Raw genomic sequence first — 20,183 nt, 5'->3', positions numbered from 1 at the left:
ATTCAACGGGCAAATCAAATTTAAATGATTTGATCTTCAGATTGCAACTATAAAGGGACAAGTATACCTCTTGGATCATTGCTGAATTACAGAAAATACAAGAGAGAAAAATACAAGCAAAAAGCACATCAAAACAAAAAGAGATCTTACACCAATTTTCTATTCTTGTGTAAAAGCTAGAGTGATTTTTGTAATCATCTAAAGTGTTCTTTGTCTGAAAAAGAACAAGTCTGTATCAATTGTATTATTGAGAGTGTTAAGCTGAGTACTCGCTGTTGAGTGCTTAGTGGTAGAGAAATCTAGGTGTTTGGTTATAGAACTTAGTAGGAGTTGAGTAGACGAATAAAGGAAGGCACTCTTGCATATTCAACTGCCTTGTAAACGATTTGTGCTCTACCTTTAAAGAGCTCAGTATTGGATTTCAAAAGAGCGGAGGGACTCTGGGGACTGGACGTAGGCGGAGAGGCCGAACCAGGATAAGTCGTGCTGAGTAATCTCTAACTCTCTCAATATATATATCTGTATGTGTTGCTTGTTATATTTACTCAGCATATAAATTGTCTAAATTGATATTGAGCAAATAAGAGTGCTGAGTTGGAAGCTGACCATAAAAGTGTCAATTCCCAACTCATATGTAAAATAGTTTTAGTCAATATCTGACTCAAGCTATCTTACATTACAATCGGCCGTGCTGACCAAAGCTGAGTTGACAAACTTAAGAAAATATATTAAGTCAGCTTAATTAAAATAGAAAAAGTTATATTAGTTCCTAACCCCCCCTGGAACTAATCACACGGGACCAACACCATCCTCTATTCGTCTACTCAATCCTACTGAGCGCTATAACCGAACACTCAGATTTTCTCTACCGCTGAGTACTAAAACCGAGTACTCAGCTTCACTCTCTCAACCTTTACAATTGATACAAGATTTGTTCTCTCAAACGAATAACACTTTAGATGAATACAAATTCACTCTAGACTTTTACACAGAGATTTGATTTGGGTGTAAGAACTTGCTTTTTCTATTTAGACAGCTTCTATTTTGGATTTTCACTCTTGTGAAGATTTGCTTTTTTGTCTGTGCTTTTTTGTATTTTCGGCTAAGGATCCAAGTGATGAACTTGTCCTTTTATAGCAATTTCTGAAGCTCCAATGATTTGAATTCGGACTTATCCGTTGAATTCAAACGGTCTTCTTTCGTCATTGATAGGTCAGCGTTCAGTAATTGCAGGCCAATCCTATCGCCTGAATTTAGCAGGCGCCAGGCTTGCCAATTTCGTCTTCTTGCGCCAGGTTTTGTCTTCTAGCGCTAGGTTTGTCTTCTTGCAAAACGCCAGTTGATCCATATGTCTCGAAAAGGTCTCTTAGCGTAATTCCGAGGCTTCTAAATTGGTGCATATCTTTGTCGGGCTTTGTCTTCTAGTTAACGGATCATTGGTGCTATCCTGATGAACACTCAGCTTGACTTAATTGACGTTGCCTTTAAGATCTCTTTTGACGGGGCTGAGTTATGTTCTACTCAGCTTCTTCGGTCAGCTTCGTCTTCAAGCATTTGTTCTGAAGAAGACTTTTCTTCTATGATGCTGAGTTGTGTTCTACTCAGCTTCTGTGGCTCATGCTGACTTCATTCTGTCTTACTTTTTATTTCTGTTCTCATTTATTAATATACTCAACATTGAACAAACACATTAGTACAATTAAATCAAAGCACTTAAATTTAATTGTCTTAATCATGGGATTAACTTAAATAATTTTGTCAAATCAAAATCATGTGGAAAGGTGTTTCAACAATAAGGGTGAAACTACTCTATTGCTCATGTTCCTAATTGAATCCATTTCCTTTCTCCAAGACTCGGTCAGAGGAGCCACAATGGTGCTAAAATTCTGAATGGATCTCCGATAGAATGTAACTAGTCCATGAAAGCTTTGAATATCTCCCACATTACAAAGTGTCGACCACTCACGGATAGCTCTCATTTTCTTTTCGTGAACCCATACATCTCCTCTCACCATATAACCCAAGAATACCAAGCTCTCCATCATAAAATCACATTGTTGGTGTTGGAATATAGTTGGTTCCTTCTCAACAAATCAAACACAACACACAAATGCATTGCTCTTCTAACGTTTGTCTTTGTATAAGGATATCATCAAAATATACATACTAATCATCGGGCAGAGGACTTGGTTCATCAACCTCATAAACGTGCTGGGAGCATTGGTCATCCTTAAGGGTTGTAACCCATGTGGAAGTTCTTCGGGAAAAGATCTTGATACTCATATAGCATAATGCACACGTCAATGGGTAACATCCGCTCTTCTTCATCCTTCCTGCTAACTAGCCTTCACCATCATGACATACATTAGTTGGCTCTCTCCACATTCCTCCATATTTGACTTATGGGTGGGACATACAATAAGGGTAGCGTTCTTTTTCTTGCTATGTTCCCCCACCATAGGAGTAAGAATGTATTTCATCCCATCTTTCACAAACTTGTAAGTGTTCTACCTTCTCACATGTGTAGTATCCATATCATATTGCTAAGGCCTCCCCAACAACATATGACACACATGCATATCTACCACATCATAATAGACTTCACCTTCATAATCCCCCAATAGTAATAGGTACTTTACATCTTTGGTTGACTTTAAGTTCTCCCATATTCTTGATCCACCCCACACTATATGGGCTAGGATGTGCTTCAATTGTCAACCTAAATCTCTTCACGAAAACTTGGCTAATGATGTTCTCTTGTCTCCTACTATTAATAATGACATTACACTTCCCACCTTGCACTAAACACATTGTTCAGAACAATTGGTGCATTTGATCCTCTTTAACTCGACTGGACACAATCAATCTCTTGATAACATGCACGATATGAGTAACCTCTAAATCCCTACCATCATCATCATCATCATCATCCTCAAGAGTTTCACTATAAATATATTATTCATAATCCGATGGTAAAAACCTCTCTCTCAATATTGCTCTCATCCGAGGCCAAGATCGAATCAGTTCCCTTCCCCCTCGTCTTCAATCCACCCTAAGTTGATCCCACCAAAACGAGGGTCCTTCCTTCAAACTATAAACAACCAATTTCAACCTTCCCATGGTCCGAGATTCCCGCATATTGAAATTACCTCTCCACTTTTGATAACCAATTAAGAACCCCTTCAATGTTTAAATCTGCCTAGGATGCGGGTAATCCACCTTCAACTTAAAAGCCTAATTCGTATCAAAGTTAGCCCTAGGTGGATTCCTCATATTCTCATTCCCACTATAGGAATTCCTCCCCATAAAACCCACATCTCTATTCCGCCTATGATCATTATGCCCATACACATCATCATCATAATCAACCTCATCATTATCACCATCAAACTCATATGTTAGAACAAAGTTAGGTCCCCTTACCTTGTGATGCCTTGGACCTCTAGGGTTTAGGTGTGGTTGAAATGGATTCCTCCTAGGTGGAGGTGATGGTGGTAGTAGAGGGCCTTCCTCTTCCCTTCTTGGATTCCCCCCCAAGGCTTGTTGAATCATACCTTGGACCAGTTGCTCTATGGGAACCCTTATTTGCTCCCTAATTTTCTCATTTGAAGCTCTCACTTCTAGCCTCAATTCTTTAAGCTTCTTATCATATGCCTCCATTTGTTCTAGAGATATTCTAGGTTGAACCATGACAAAGAAGTTTCAGGTTAGGAAATGATTGGCTCTAATACCAACTAAAATAGATTGAATGCTGAAAGATGAAATTGAAGGTTTAATTTTAAACCAACAGAGAAGATACAATTTATCAAGCTAAACTTGAAGGAGAAGAACCCCCAAATGGGTAAAAACCCTAGCCTCCATTGGAGATTTGTATATTAGATTAAAAAGATGCATACAACTTAAAGTTTGAGGTTTATATACTCCCAAAACCCTAGGAAAGAAAATACATTAAAACCCTTAAGAACAAACTAATTTAAGATAACTTAAAGGGTAAAAAGGAAAAATTACAACTTAATGGAAAACTAGTAAATAGCTAAGTGACATGAGCTATAAGTAAATAGTAGCACAATTGTTAGTATGGGGCAGTTTGAGCAATATGATAAAGTCTAATTATCAGCGTCCGCTACCAAATATGAGGCAGTTTCATAATTGTCATTGTCTGTTACCAAAAAACTATTCAGCCTCTGAGTACAATAACAAGTTCTCTAAGTTATAGGACGTGATGATGTAATATTTCATGATGTGAACTTTCATTGAACTCGTATATTAAAATTGTATTTCAATAAGTGTGCTTACTTGCATATTTCAAAAGGTGTGCTTATTTGTATTTCAATAGATGTACTTACTTGTATATTTAGGTGTGCTTACTTGTATTTCAATATGTGTGCTTACTTGTATATTTCAAATAATACCACTTCGTAGTCCAAATTACCATTTTGCAGTTACAATGACTGCGATGGCATAACCATAAAGATTAAATTTGCAGTTTCATTAACTGCGGAATATGCATTTAAACTACGAAAGCATTTGTTTCATAGTTCAAGTAGTACCTCCACAGTTAATGAAACTGCAAAGTATGATATGCTATAAGTTTACCAAATTCATTCGCAGTTAATGAAACTGCGAAGTGGTTATTTGAACTAGAAAATAACTATACTCAAGTATACAACAGTCAAACCTGAACATTCACAAAATCCACCACAATATCAACCATAATACTAAAATGCTAAATGTATATATCAATCACGATATCAACCACAATAATCAAAATGCTAAATGTATATATCAATCACAATACAAAAGGTTCAGTTTTCCAATCACAATACAGAATGTTCACTATTCCAATTCCAACGGATAAAGTTTCCCATGAAACACCTCAAGCGCCATATGATATTGGAAAAAAGATCCACCCGTTAGGGTAAATGTAAAGGGCCTTTAATCAAATAAATATTATGTGAAAGCACAAATGAATATGCCACAATCGTTTGAGCCTGTCAACTATTGTGGAACATCCGGGAGCCTACTCTATGTTATGGGTCAAATATCCTTTGGGTTTGGCCAATATCCGGACTTTGAAATGGCCCTAGAAAGGAGCAACAAGTTCCTGAATAGGAAGTCGCATAATGATGCATCGTTGTCATTTGCAAGCAGATTATCATATATATGTAAATGCATCAATTGTAAATCAAGAGTCCCTAGTATCCCATAATTTTCCTTCATGTTGATAGGCATGTATACAATCTTTACTTCCTTCTAAGGTCTCATGTATTCGGATTATATACCATTGACGATCCCCATAAAATATTCAATTGATTTTTTTTTTCGAACATCCATCCAGTGAATTGGGTATCGGTCGCAGCCCAGTCCGCAGCTAAATCAGTATCGACAGACTTACACCTCAATAGCCAAAGAAATACATCAATGTGTTGATTCAATCAAAACAATATATAATAAATCACAACAACGTATAATCAATCATAGCGACATATACGACAAGACAATTAATAAAAAAAACATGTATAATATTATATGTACTTACCTCTCCGTCCTGATAGGTACCGTGACTTTCAAGGGCCTCAACCCATTTTAAGTCCGAATATAACCATGTTAACCCTCTTATAACTTTGACTGTGTTTTTATTGGCTTTGATTTCTAGTCCTTATATACCATAATATCTTCTACATCAAGTCGATCAATCCATTCTTTGGGCTTATTTTTTAATCCACTAAGCACACCCTCTTGAACCTTTTTCACACACTTAGTTCTCTTACCCGAATGAGTGAAAGGCGTCTTTACGTATTGCGAAGGCTTATTTTCTCGAGCCCCTACAATAATACCACCTATAGGTATGACATTGCCACCTCTACCTCTAACCTGGACTGGTAGAGTCTCATCCTGTCAAAACATAATCAACCAAAACCGTTTAAGGGATATTTTTAACATAATATTCAATTGGAGAAATGTTATAAACCTAAAAGTAAAGTACATGTGCCTGAACAACTATGCTTTTACAATCATCAGCAATACTCAGAGTCTTTAGTTGCTCCTTAGTATTATCATATCAAAATAGAATCAACTAAAACAGTTTAAGGGATAAATTTTTAACGTAAAATTCAATAGATAAAAGGTCATAAACCTATAAGTAAAGTATATGTACCTAAACAACTACAACTTTACAATCATCAGCACGACTCTGGGTCTTTTATTGCTCAGAGGTATCATCCTGTCAAAACATAATTAGCAAAAACATTTTATGGTATAAATTTTTAACATAATATTCAACAGACAAAATGTATAATTAAAGTATATGTAGCATCTACCTTACAGTCACTCTTGGGAGTCTTTACTTGCTCATCGGTGTCATTATCAACATGATATACCATCTACATCTGAGTATCTTCTTGTTTTGCAGTATCTTCCCTTCGCACTTCCCTAATCTCTGCCCTCATCTCTACCATATCTCTCTTGTTTTCTTCCCTCAACCCTACCATCTCTCTCATGTGCTCTTCCATCAACTCTACCATCACTCTCATGTGCTCTTCCCTCAATTCTGACATCTCTATCATGTGTTGTTCCTTCACATCTATCATCTTTCGTATGTTCTCTTCCCTCATCTTTTCCATCAACTCTTACACAACCTCCGCCTTAACCTCTGCCTTCAACTTTAGTAGGTGAAGTCGTAGCTTTTCACTCTTATCTTCTTTGTAACATCCCTAAAACTCTAACATATGAGTCTTCCCACATTCATATATTTTTTCATGATTGAATACATCCATTTTAGATTCATCTCATTGTCATTAGAAGTTTCGTATTCATAATGCGATTACCGTGCAATTAGGAGGCGATTAGTGTGTCATTAAGATGTAACGATTGGTTAATTGAGTTTGGACTTAAATGAATGAATGCACATATCCTTAATTAATTAAATTAGACTTATGGAGGGCTGGAAATGAAGTTTATTAAGAAGCACCTCACAAAGCATGATGTCACTCAATAGTAAGACAAAGGATGCCTCTTCACTTTTAAAAAGATGTACACAACTCATTCTTTATCTATTCCAGCCACAATTTCGACCAAAGCTTCAGCAAAACCTTCCTTTTTCATACCCTAACACCCTCCAAACACAATTCTTCTAATTTCTTCCATTTTCAAGACAAAAAAGTTAAGTTAGGAAGCATACTAGGTGATAGACACAACTTGAAGGTTAGTATGTTGTTTTAGCTTGTTTTCTATGAGTTTGAGATTCTTAAATACCTAGGTATGATCATAGGATTTGTTGTGGATGAGTTGTGATTGAGTTTGTTGAGTTTTGGTGTTGTTTAAAGTGGTTATAGGCTGTCCAAATGAAAGATATGTATCAAGTGCCCTAAACAGAAATCTAGGGTACTACTTTCAGTCATTTTGGATCATGTTTTTCATATTGATATTGTACGAATTTGAAGATACATAAAGCATAAACTATGTTCCTATATGTGTTATGAAACCCTCTGTAAAATATGGGACTTTAATTCCATATATAGAGGAAGAAACCTTAGATGGAACATGACTGCCTCGAAATTGAATGTCATGTGAGACACCCATGTTGATGTAGCATTTTGAGGACCTTAGAATCATAATTTGGGAAAGTTTATTTATACAAAAGTGTTCCTAACTACTTGAAGTATATGTCTGTAAAAGGATTTGGCAATCCATTGTGTTTAGTATGAGCTAGGTTGAGTGAATTATGGTAGATGCAAATCTGGATAGTCTGTTTCTTGGCTGGAAATAGGATAGAATCATTTTGCATGCCATATATTGTGTAGAAGTTATCTTAACATGAATTTTGGATATGTTATACACATATATGTCTAGTTTCATTAGGTTCAAGAAACAGGGCATTTGGATTCATATAGAGAAAGTTATGGCAGAATGTGTGCAAGTAGGTCATGTGATGATCTAAGCCAAAAGGATTAGATTGCATGAACTTTGTGGAGTTAGTGTCTTGTAAATCATATAGCATTCATTAGTTTATATTTTTATTAAGTTTATGTTAAGGCTAATTGTATAAATGTTATGTGACATTAGGAGGACAAGGTGCAATTGAACGCACACCTGATCGTGTTGAATAGATCGAACCAAGTGCGACGGTAAGCATATTGCTTATATGTGTGTATGAATGTATTGTGCCTTGTGACTTGTTGAGTGTGAGATGTGGTTGAATCTGATGTGAATGATGTGGATAATGTTTGAGTGTTTTTGATACGCCATGATTGATACGAAAGTGATATGATTGAGTATGTTGCAGTGTTATGAGTAAAAATGACATGTTGAGCCTTGTGCACATACTGGAACTGAATAATGGTTGGATTATAAATGAATATGAGCTTGCTTAGATGGATATGTGAAATGGTCCAAGTTGAGAGTGCTATCCGAATATTGTGAGCCGGAAGCACATGTGTTGAGATATATGAGTACGTGAGTTGAGTGTAACTCCTCCGTAGCACAGATGATTGTATTCCGAATTTAATGAGCCGGAATACAGATTGGGCCCAAGGACCATTTTATATATATTGTCTAAGTACAGCAAGGCCTTTCTAAAATAAGTATTACTATAATAAGTGAAACAGGTGAATAAATTCTAACTTGGTACTGATGATATATTTTGATTTGTGCTCTTTACATTACTTTTGTATATACATATATGCGTAATATGTTTATTGAGTAGGCAGCTCACCCCTTGCCAACAGATTTTACAGGTTAGGTGGAGTTCTTCTTGCTTAAGGTCGCACCAGCAGTGTCCGTCCATTCTCATCTAGTCATTTTGGAGTCTTGATGTACTTTTGTTTTGTAAATCCTCTATGTAGGATAATGACTTAAACGTGTATTGTAAATGCTTTCTCTTATGTATAATATGTAAAGTTTATATGAGATGGAAGTTTATATGATTGAGAATTGAAAGCGTGTCTATAACTGATATTGTGTGAGATATCATGTGATCCAAGTGAGGGGGGGTTACATTTAGTGGTATCAGAGCGGGTCTACTTTCCTAGGGATTAGGTTGTGTATGACTTGTTTTGGATTCCTAGGTTAAGACCACATAATCATATTTTCTTATTCTAAAGCATGTTGACATGGTCATGTTTCATGTAGGGTTATGGAGTCTGATGGTGAGAATGGACAATCCGGTAATGTGTCTAGTCATGGTTCAGTTGGTCATGTTCATGAGTCTGGGGGCTCAGAACATATAGGAGCTTCAGGACATGCAGGTTATCCGCAGGGTTACAATCAGTTTGAAGAAATGATGGGAATCTATTTGGCTCAAGGTCAGCCTCAGCCACGTGTTCAAGCTCGTCGAGATGCGCCAATCTTTGATAAAAATTTTGAAAGGCTTAAAAAGATGGGTGCAATAGAGTTTGAGGGTAGCACAGATCCTGATATAGCTGATAAATGGTGGGCCAAGATTGAAGATGTACTTGAGAACACAGAATGTCGACTAGACTCAATGGTCAAATATGTTTCTAATCTTTTTACTGGAGAAGCTTTAGAATGGTGGAGATCTATAAAAAGGACAAGAATTAGAACTGAAATAACATGGGATATTTTCAAGAAGTTGTTCACTAATAAGTACATGCCAATGATATACAAAGATAGGAAACAAACAGAGTTTTTGACCCTTATGCAGGAGGATATGTCTATGGCTGAATACGAGCTTAAGTTTAACACCTTAGCCAAATATGCACCTGCAAATGTGGCTACAGAAGAAGCAAAATGTCGTAGGTTTGAACATGGTCTACACCCAGATGTTAGAATGGGAATTCATGCACATGAAACGAGCTTTAGATTATTAGTAGAATCTGCACTCAGAGCTGAGGAAATTGTGAAAGATAGAGAACAACTTTTTATAACCAAAAGGGCTAGATTTGATACAGAGGGTCAGTCTAGCAGGCCATCAAAGAGAGGTGGATTCTCAGTTTCTTCTAGAGGCTATTCTCAACAATTTAGAGGTAGTAGTAGTATCCATCGTGGTGGGACTAGATCACGGGGCAGATTTGGAGATGTTTTGAGTAGTGCTCCATCTGTTGGTAGTAACAGATTTTCAGGTGGTCGGTTTAATAGTGGGTATAGAAGAGGAGCGAGGACAACATCTTTTCCAGCTTGTCAGACATGTGGACAGGTACACAGAGGTGAGTGTTGGGGACCTTCCCGGGTTTGTGGCAGATGTGGCCGATCTCACACAGGAGAGTGTTGTGGTTCATTTAAGAAGGGTACATGTTTTGAGTGTGGAGAAACATGCCATTATCGTAATGATTGTCCCTTATTAGTTAATAGAGGAGAGAGAGTTCAACCTCAGTCTAATATAGGAGGTGGTGCAGCTGAAGTGGATAGAGGCAGGGGCAGAGGTCGAGGAGGAGGTAGAGGGGGTAGACATGATGCTCCTATGGGTGGACCATAGTTTTAAAAGTCGAAAGGCGAGTCAAGGCGACAAGGGCCAAAAATCGCCTTGAGGCGAGGCGAGAGGCGAGGCGACAGCCTTTCGCACGTGAGGCGACAAAAAAATAGAAAATCAAATAAAATTAAATTAACTCAATAAAAACTATTAGTACTTAAGGATAGTTTAATTTCTAAGCTTATAAACCAAATTAACTTAAAGTCTAATAATAAAGTGCTAATTCTTAAATCCAAATAGCATAACATCAAGCATCTTCATCCCCGAAATCCAACTCCTCATCAACATCTTCATCCCTATCAAGTTCTTCCACTTCATCATCCTTATATTCTTCTTCTTCTTCATCTTCAACTCGATACTCATCATCATCCTCATCCTCATCCTCATCATGGACCTCATCTCTAACAACTTGAGGAGGATTGGCTTTTGACCGGGAAGAGTTTCCTCTAACGTATGTCTTTGTGACATTAGCACTTGCGGTAGGGGTGACACTTTTGCCTTTTGCGCTAGTATTGTAGACATCTTCTTCCGCTCCACTAACTATACTAACCATAGTCCATGGAAATTCGTCATCATCCTCAAATACACGATCATCATTGTCATTATTATTCTCTCCCTCCATTCTACCCGTCAACCACTCATTGCAATCATCAATATCCTTCAAACTAATGGTGTCCTTAACCCCTTTTCGATTCTTCAAAGATCGATTATACTTCACATAAACTAAATCATTCAAACATGTTTGAGCTAGTCGATTTCTTTTTTTGCTATGAACCTACAAAATAATAATTAAGAACAACATTAATGACTAACATAACTAATATTAAAACATAAAAAGCTTATTACAATTATTTTTATTAACTTACATGTTCAAAGAAACTCCAATTTCTTTCACAACCCGATGCACTACAAGTGAGACTAAGCACTTTGATGGCAAATTTTTGTAATTGTGGAAGACTTCCTCCAAATGATTTCCACCAATCCACTAAACACAAAAAATTATAATGCTTATTAAAATGCAAATGCAAACAATGAACTTAAAGTTGGAAAATTCAAATGTCCAAAGTTAATATTTACCTGGATCTACTGTTGTTCGTTGCCTAACCGCCATCTTCATTCCAAATAAATCATTCGGTGTACTATTATGATATCTAGTCAACTGTGTATTGATTTGGTCTTACTCTTCCTCACTTGGAACCAATCTCTCCAATGTCTGATAAAATCCCTTTCTAACCTCATCATTCTCATCCGCTGCACCGAAAAATGCTGGATTTAACAAATAACCAGCTCCATGCAAAGGTTGACGGAGTTGTTTATTCCATCTCTTGTCAATTATTTCAAAAATATTATCATACTTATCTGTATCACCATCGAAACTCTTCGCTATCGTCGCTTTAGCCATATCCATAGCTTTATGGATATATCCCATAGCATGTCTTTTCTCGCCATCCATCAATCGAAGCACGCGGACTAAAGGACCAAAGATCTTTAAAATGTAAAGAGTGTCCGCCCAAAATGCCGCTAACAATACATAACCAGCCACTGTCTTTCCTCCAATTTCTTTTGCCCAGTTGCTTTTGGTCCAATCATCAGAGACAAACATCCTTCTCAAAAGATTCTTCACCGAATGCATGCGGTAAAGTGTGAGATAAACAGTGGCAAATCTTGTGATAGCAGGCCTCACAAGCTCTCTTTGATTAGTGAATTTTCTCAACAAATTCACTACACCTGGGCGAGTATAAATGTAGGTATTCAACTTCACTGCCCTCTTTACAGTTCTCTGGACAATTGGCAACTTCCCAATATCTTCCAATATCAGATCAATGCAGTGAGCTGCACATGGCGTCCAATACAAGTTTGGCCTCTTTGCTTGCAAAAATTTGCCTATATGTTAAAAAATATGATAGCCAAAATCAATTAAACATTGCAAAATAATAAAAGTAAAAGTAAAAAATTTAATAATGTAATAAATTAGCATTGTTTACCTGCAAGTACATTTGATGCAGCACTATCAGTAATAAACTGAACAACATTCTGCTCTCCAATTCTTTCAACCATCTTATCAAACAATTCAAACAACTTCTCTCCGGTTTTGGAATAATCAGAAGCATCAACTGATTCGATAAAAACAGTCCCTTTGTGAGAATTAACCAAAAAGTTAATCAAAGTTCTATGCTTTTTGTCTGTCCAACCATCAGCCATAATTGAACATCCATACTTTGCCCATTCTTCTTCAAATGATTTCATTTCATCCTTCACTTTGACAACTTCTTTATTCAAAAGGGGAACTCGAACTTCATACATTGTAGGCGGCTTCAACCCAACACCATACTGTCCAATGGACTCTACCATCACATCAAAGCTAGGATAATTAACAGCATTAAAAGGAATTGCCGCATCAAAAAACCACCTAGCTATATCCGCACAAGCTTTTTCTCACAACTCTTTTTTGCAAGCTTCATTTATTGTTGTTTGTCTCAACTTTCTATCTTTCACGACCTTTTCAGCATCTTGCTTGAAAAATACATCCATTGGACCCTTCACCCTTGGTTTCTTCGGGATATGAAATTTAGAAAGACTTTTCTTTCCACCCCGACTACCAGGCTCTCCAAGATCATCCAACTCCGTCTCATCATCCCCAAAACTATCTAAATTGGTGATATCTACATCTTCCACCAATTTACGTGCCGCCTTTTTAGATGCAATATAATTAACAATTTCTTCTTTCACATGAGGTGGACATTTTTTGCACACCTGAACACTAGTATTTCCTCCAGCAATGTGATACTTAGCTCGGCATATTCCAGCTTTGGAGACAAAGTCACAAAAGTTACACTTGAGATCATTTGTAGAAGGTGGCTTATTTATCGTCACATACTTCCAACAAGGATCCGCTCTTGCATTCGGTTTTTTCGATACAGTAGAATCAGTAACACTAGCACTCATTTCCAAACACCTACAAAATTCAATCAATTGAAACCATCTTAATAACAAAAATGATATACACAAAACAGAATTTCCATATAATCAATCAAATTCCAATCAATTTCCACAAAACAGAAAACATATAATCAACTAAAAGCATGAATTCAAATCAAACAAACCATATAAATTCCACAAAACAGAAAACATATAATCAATTAAAAGCATAAATTCCACAAAACAGAAAAAAGATAATCAATTACAAGCATAACCATATCTCAAATCAAAACTATAAATTTTCACAGAAATTCGGCAGCATAACGGCACAATTACATGGAAAGAAAGAAAGTATAAGAAGAAAGAAAGTAAAAAAAAGAAATCAAGTGAAGAAGAATAAGAAAAACCCTAAACCTAAACAGAAAAACAGAAAAAGAAGATAAAATAAAGAGGAAAGAAGAGAAAAAGCATACCTGTATGATTGATGACCGGCTTCCGGTGAGTTGAGAAGCAGAAACTCGGTAGTGTGTGGAGGAGAACTAACGGCGGTGAGGAGAGGAGAAGAAGAGAGCCGTTGGAGTTGGGGGCTGTAGTATTGTGTCTGTCTGTATGTTTCTTTTTCTTATGGCTCGTGCGTTTTCCTTTTAATAGAAATTAGGGTTTATTTTATTTTATTTTTTTTTTTAAAAAGTCCAACTTATCGCCTCCCCTTCAAAAGGCGGTCGCCTCTCGCCTCAGGCCGCCTCTCGCCTGAGGGCCAGAGGCGAACGCCTCTTGAATGTAAGCCGCCTTCCATTTTAGAAGGCGGCACGGCGATCGCCCCTGTCGCCTCTCGCCTGAGGCGACAGAGGCGATCGCCTTTTAAAACTATGGGGTGGACAGACACAAAATTTACCACGAAATAGAGCCTTCAATATGACGAGGGGTGAAGCTCAAATAGCACCAGAGGTTATATCCGGTACAATTTCTATCCTTGATACCTTAGATTTTGTTTTGATTGACCCTGGATCCACTCATTCATACATAACACCTGAGTTTATATTGAAAATAAATGGGAAGGTAGAACCATTAGGATATGATGTGGGAGTTATCCTACCAGTTGGGAATAATGTTATTGTAAATCAGGTTTTGAGAGATTGTCCTATAAAAGTGAGGGGAAGTGAGTTCCCTATAGATTTAGTAGTTATGGGGTTTAGAGAATTTGATATTATTTTGGGGATGGATTGGCTGTGTAAATATGAAGCTAAAGTTGATTGTTGTTCAAAGGAAGTTGTGTTACATTTTAATTCAGAATCAACTGTGTTATTTGTTGGGGAGAGAAAGGTTGTGTCGTCTTGTTTAATATCTTCAATTCAAGCAATCAGATGGATTAGAAATTGGTGTGAGGCATATTTAGCTCATGTTGTGGACACTAGGGAGGATGGAGGCAAATTGGAGAATATTCCAGTGGTGAGAGATTTTGCAGATGTATTCGTAGATGAACTACCAGGATTACCACCTCATAGGGAGATTGATTTTCCTATTGAGACCATGCCAGGAGTATCTCCTATATCAATTGCTCCATATAGAATGGCTCCAATGGAATTACAAGAATTGAAGAAACAAATAGAAGAACTACTTGAGAAGGGGTTTATACGACCTAGTACTTCACCGTGGGGAGCACCTGTATTATTTGTAAAGAAGAAAGATGGAAGTATGTGATTGTGTATTAATTACAGACAACTGAACAGAATGACAGTGAAAAACAAGTATCCATTGCCTCAGATTGATGATTTGCTAGATCAGCTTAGAGGAGCTCGTCATTTTTCAAAGATTGATCTAAGATCAGGCTATTGGCAGTTGAGAGTTGCAGAAGCTGACATACCTAAAACTGCTTTTTGTACAAGGTATGGTCATTTTGAGTTTCTTGTGATGCCTTTTGGCTTGACTAATGCTCCTGCAGCTTTCATGGCATTAATGAACAAGACTTTTCAGCCATATCTAGATAAGTTTATTGTGGTGTTCATTGATGATATCCTAGTGTACTCAAGAACTGTGGGTGAGCATGAACAACATTTGAGAATTGTTTTGAAAATTTTAAGAGATAATCAGATGTATGCAAAGTTGAGCAAATGTGAATTTTGGATGGATGAAGTTGTATTCCTTGGTCATGTGGTGTCAGGTGAAGAGGTTCAACCCGACCCTTCCAAAATTAAAGCTATTGATGAATGGGAACCGCCAAAGAACGTTACAGAGCTTAGGAGTTTTCTTGGGTTAGCTGGTTATTAGAGGAGATTTGTAGAGGGTTTTTCTCTGATTGCAAGTCCATTAACTAAATTGCTGAGAAAGGGAGTTGTATTCCAGTGGAATGATAAATGTCACCAAAGCTTTGAGGAACTAAAGAAGAGATTGACTTCTGCACCAGTGTTAGTGTTACCTTCTGAAGGTGGTGGCTTTGTTGTTTATACAGATGCCTCGGGACAAGGTTTGGGATGTGTTCTAATGCAAAATGGGAAAGTCATTGCATATTCTTCTAGGCAACTGAGACCTCATGAGATGAATTACCCCACACACGACTTAGAGTTGGCAGCAGTCATCCATGCATTGAAGGTATGGAGACATTACCTATATGGGGAGACATTTCAGATTCTCACTGATCATAAGAGTTTGAAGTACATCTTTACACAAAAGGAGTTGAACCTAAGACAAAGGAGATAGATTGAGCTATTAAAAGATTATGATTGTACAATAGATTACCATCCAGGAAAGGCTAATGTGGTTGCAGATGCTTTGAGTAGAAAGAGTGTTGATATTGTGGCTAGTATGAAGAGTTATAGTTTGAATTCACTAGTGGAGATGCGAGCCATGGATGTGCAGTTAGAAGTAAATGAAGTAACAGGTTTGATGGCTACACTACGGGTAAAACCAGATTTGAAAGAAATGATCCAAGAAGCACAATGGCATGATCCTTATTTATAGAAAATGCGAGATCGTGTACAACAAGGTAAAAGACCTGATATTTCTGTGGAAGATGATGGGACTATGATGATAGGTAGTTGATTATGTGCTCCAGATGTAGCAGATTTAAGATCAGAAATTCTACAGGAAGCACATAATTCTCCTTATGCTATGCACCCAGGAATGATAAAGATGTACAGAAATTTGAGACCTTTTTACTGGTGGCCTACAATGAAGAAAGATGTATCTGATTTTGTTTCCAAATGTTTGACATGTCAACAGGTTAAAGCCGAACATCAAGCTCCCGTGGGAAAACTAAAACCTTTAACCATACCAGAGTGGAAATGGGAGAGGATCACTATGGATTTTGTGATGGGATTACCAAGAACAAGGCGTAGACACGATAGTATATGGGTGATAGTGGATAGACTTACAAAATCTGCTCACTTTCTACCGGTTCAACAAACAGACTCGATGGATAAATTGGCTAGACTTTATGTGGAACAAATTGTGAGATTGCATGGAGTACCTATATCTATTGTTTCAGATCGTGATCCTAGATTTACATCTAGATTTTGGGGCAGTTTACAACACTCATTGGGAACAAAATTGCATTTCAGTACAGCTTTTCATCCACAGACAGATGGACAATCAGAAAGAACTATTCAGACCTTAGAGGATATGATGAGAGCTTGTGTTCTTAATTTCCAAGGTGAGTGGGATATACATTTACCTCTTATGGAGTTTGCTTATAATAATGGTTATCATTCGAGTATAGGCATGGCACCTTATGAGGCATTATATGGAAGACCGTGTAGAAGCCCTATATGTTGGGCTGTTGAAGGAATGAGGCAATTGGAAGGACCTGAGTTAGTCCAGGAAACTGTTGAGAAGATCAATGTCATAAAGAAGTATTTAAAAGCTGCACAGGAACGTCAGAAAGCCTATGTGAATCAGCACCGAAGAGAGATGGAATATAAAGTTGGAGATAAAGTGTTTTTAAAAATATCCCCATGGAAAGGAATAGTTCGTTTTGGAAAAAGAGGGAAGTTGAATCCAAGATACATCGGGCCTTATGAGATCATTGAGAGAGTTGGACCATTGGCTTATAGGTTAGCTCTACCACCATAATTGTCTTTAATACATGATGTATTTCATGTGTCAGTATTAAGAAGATATAGATCAGACCCAAGTCATATGATTCCTGAACCTGAGATTGCAATAGTGAACACAGACTTGACTATTCGTGAGCAACCTTTAGAGATTTTGGGACGAGAAATGAAACGACTCAGAAACCTTGAAATTCCAATGGTTAAGGTGAGATGGAGTCATAGTCAAACACTTGATGAGGCAACTTGGGAGGTAGAAGAAAATATGAGGACACAATATCCTTACCTATTTGAAGCTTCTGGTAAGTGAATTTCGGGGACGAAATTCTTTAAGGGGGGAAGAACTGTAACATCCCTAAAACTCTAACATATGAGTCTTCCCACATTCATATATGTTTTCATGATTGAATACATGCATTTTAGATTCATCTCATTGTCATTAGAAGCTTCGTATTCATAATGTGATTACCGTGCGATTAGGAGGCGATTAGTGTGTCATTAAGATGTAACGATTGGTTAATTGAGTTTGAACTTAAATGAATGAATGCACACGTCCTTAATTGATTAAATTAGACTTATGGAGGGCTGGAAATGAAGTTTATTAAGAAGCACCTCACAAAGCATGATGTCACTCAATAGTAAGACAAAGGATGCCTCTTCACTTTTAAAAAGATGTACACAACTCATTCTTTATCTATTCCAGCCACAATTTCGACCAAAGCTTCAGCAAAACCTTCCTTGTTCATACCCTAACACCCTCCAAACACAATTCTTCCAATTTCTTCCATTTTCAAGCCAAACAAGTTAAGTTAGGAAGCATACTAGGTGATAGACACAACTTGAAGGTTAGTATGTAGTTTTAGCTTGTTTTCTATGAGTTTGAGATTCTGAAATACCTAGGTATGATCATAGGATTTTTTTTGGATGAGTTGTGATTGAGTTTGTTGAGTTTTGGTGTTGTTTAAAGTGGTTATAGGCTGTCCAAATGAAAGATATGTATCAAGTGCCCTAAATAGAAATCTAGGGTACTGCTTTCAGTCATTTTGGAGCATGTTTTTCATATTGATATTGTACGAATTTGAAGATACATAAAGCATAAACTATGTTCCTATATGTGTTATGAAACCCTCTGTAAAATATGAGACTTTAATTCCATATATAGAGGAAGAAACCTTAGATGGAACATGACTGCCTCGAAATTGAATGTCATGTGAGGCAGCCATGTTGATGTAGCATTTTGAGGACCTTAGAATCATAATTTGGGAAAGTGTATTTATACAAAAGTGTTCTTAACTACTTGAAGTATATGTATGTAAAAGTATTTGGCAATCCATTGTGTTTAGTATGAGCTAGGTTGAGTGAATTATGGTAGATGCAAATCTGGATAGTCTGTTTCTTGGCTGGAAACAGGATAGAATCATTTTGCATGCCATATATTGTGTAGAAGTTATCTTAACATGAATTTTGGATATGTTATACCCATATATGTCTAGTTTCAGTAGGTTCAAGAAACAGGGCATTTGGATTCATATAGAGAAAGGTATGGCAGAATGTGTGCAAGTAGGTCATGTGATGATCTAAGACAAAAGGATTAGATTGCATGAACTTTGTGGAGTTAGTGTCTTGTAAATCATATAGCATTCATTAGTTTATATTTTTATTAAGTTTATGTTAAGGCTAATTGTATAAATGTTATGTGACATTAGGAGGACAAGGTGCAATTGAACGCACACCCGATCGTGTTGAATAGATCGAACCAAGTGCGACGGTAAGCATATTGCTTATATATGTGTATGAATGTATTGTGCCTTGTAACTTGTTGAGTGTGAGATGTGGTTGAATCTGATGTGAATGATGTGGATAATGTTTGAGTGTTTGTGATACGTCATGATTGATACGAAAGTGATATGATTGAGTATGTTGCAGTGTTATGAGTAAAAACGACATGTTGAGCCTTGTGCACATACTGGAACTGAATAATGGTTGGATTATAAATGAATATGAGCTTGCTTAGATGGATATGTGAAATGGTCCAAGTTGAGAGTGCTATCCGAATATTGTGAGCCGGAAGCACATGTGTTGAGATATATGAGTACGTGAGTTGAGTGTAACTCCTCCGTAGCACAGATGATTGTATTCCGAATTTAGTGAGCTGGAATACAGATTGGGCCCAAGGACCATTTTATATATATTGTCTAAGTACAGCAAGGCCTTTCTAAAATAAGTATTACTATAATAAGTGAAACAGGTGAATAAATTCTAACTTGGTACTGATGATATATTTTGATTTGTGCTCTTTACATTACTTTTGTATATACATATATGCGTAATATGTTTATTGAGTAGGCAGCTCACCCCTTGCCAACAGATTTTACAGGTTAGGTGGAGTTCTTCTTGCTTAAGGTCGCACCAGCAGTGTCCGTCCATTCTCATCTAGGCATTTTGGAGTCTTGATGTACTTTTGTTTTGTAAATCCTCTATGTAGGATAATGACTTAAACGTGTATTGTAAATGCTTTCTCTTATGTATAATATGTAAAGTTTATATGAGATGGAAGTTTATATGATTGAGAATTAAAAGCATGTCTATAACTGATATTGTGTGAGATATCATGTGATCCAAGTGAGGGCGGTTACATTCTTACAACTTTGACCTCTTATATTCTTGCAGCTTTGATTGTGCACTTTCTTCTTCTTCCTCATTTACATCTTCATTCTTTTTACACCTCTTCTCGTTTCTCCTCTTCTCATCCTCTTCTCCTTCTCCTTCTCATCCTCTTCTCTCATCCCCAT

General features: G+C 37.0%; 1 protein-coding gene and 1 long non-coding RNA gene across 2 annotated transcripts; one reads left to right on the top strand and one right to left on the bottom strand.

The window, feature by feature from the left end:
• Positions 1 to 10,673: 10,673 nt before the first annotated feature.
• LOC136217001 (nucleosome assembly protein 1;2-like) lies at positions 10,674 to 11,594 on the bottom strand. Its single transcript, XM_066003559.1, has 3 exons — positions 11,504 to 11,594; positions 11,293 to 11,411; positions 10,674 to 11,201 (listed from the first exon to the last, which is right to left on the bottom strand). The coding sequence occupies exons 1-3, from the start codon at positions 11,541 to 11,543 to the stop codon at positions 10,674 to 10,676; spliced, it is 687 nt and encodes a 228-aa protein (XP_065859631.1). The 5' UTR covers positions 11,544 to 11,594.
• A 6,506-nt stretch (positions 11,595 to 18,100) lies between these two features.
• Positions 18,101 to 19,927, top strand: LOC136219132 (uncharacterized). The gene is made up of 3 exons (XR_010684055.1): positions 18,101 to 18,236; positions 19,098 to 19,159; positions 19,760 to 19,927. It is a non-coding gene; the product is annotated as an uncharacterized lncRNA (long non-coding RNA).
• The last annotated feature ends 256 nt before the right edge of the window (positions 19,928 to 20,183 follow it).

Source organism: Euphorbia lathyris, chromosome 2 (genome assembly GCF_963576675.1).
Source record: "Euphorbia lathyris chromosome 2, ddEupLath1.1, whole genome shotgun sequence".
Classification (NCBI taxonomy): domain Eukaryota; kingdom Viridiplantae; phylum Streptophyta; class Magnoliopsida; order Malpighiales; family Euphorbiaceae; genus Euphorbia; species Euphorbia lathyris.
Note: the sequence above shows the minus strand (reverse complement) of the source record. Positions and strands in the feature narration are given on the sequence as shown.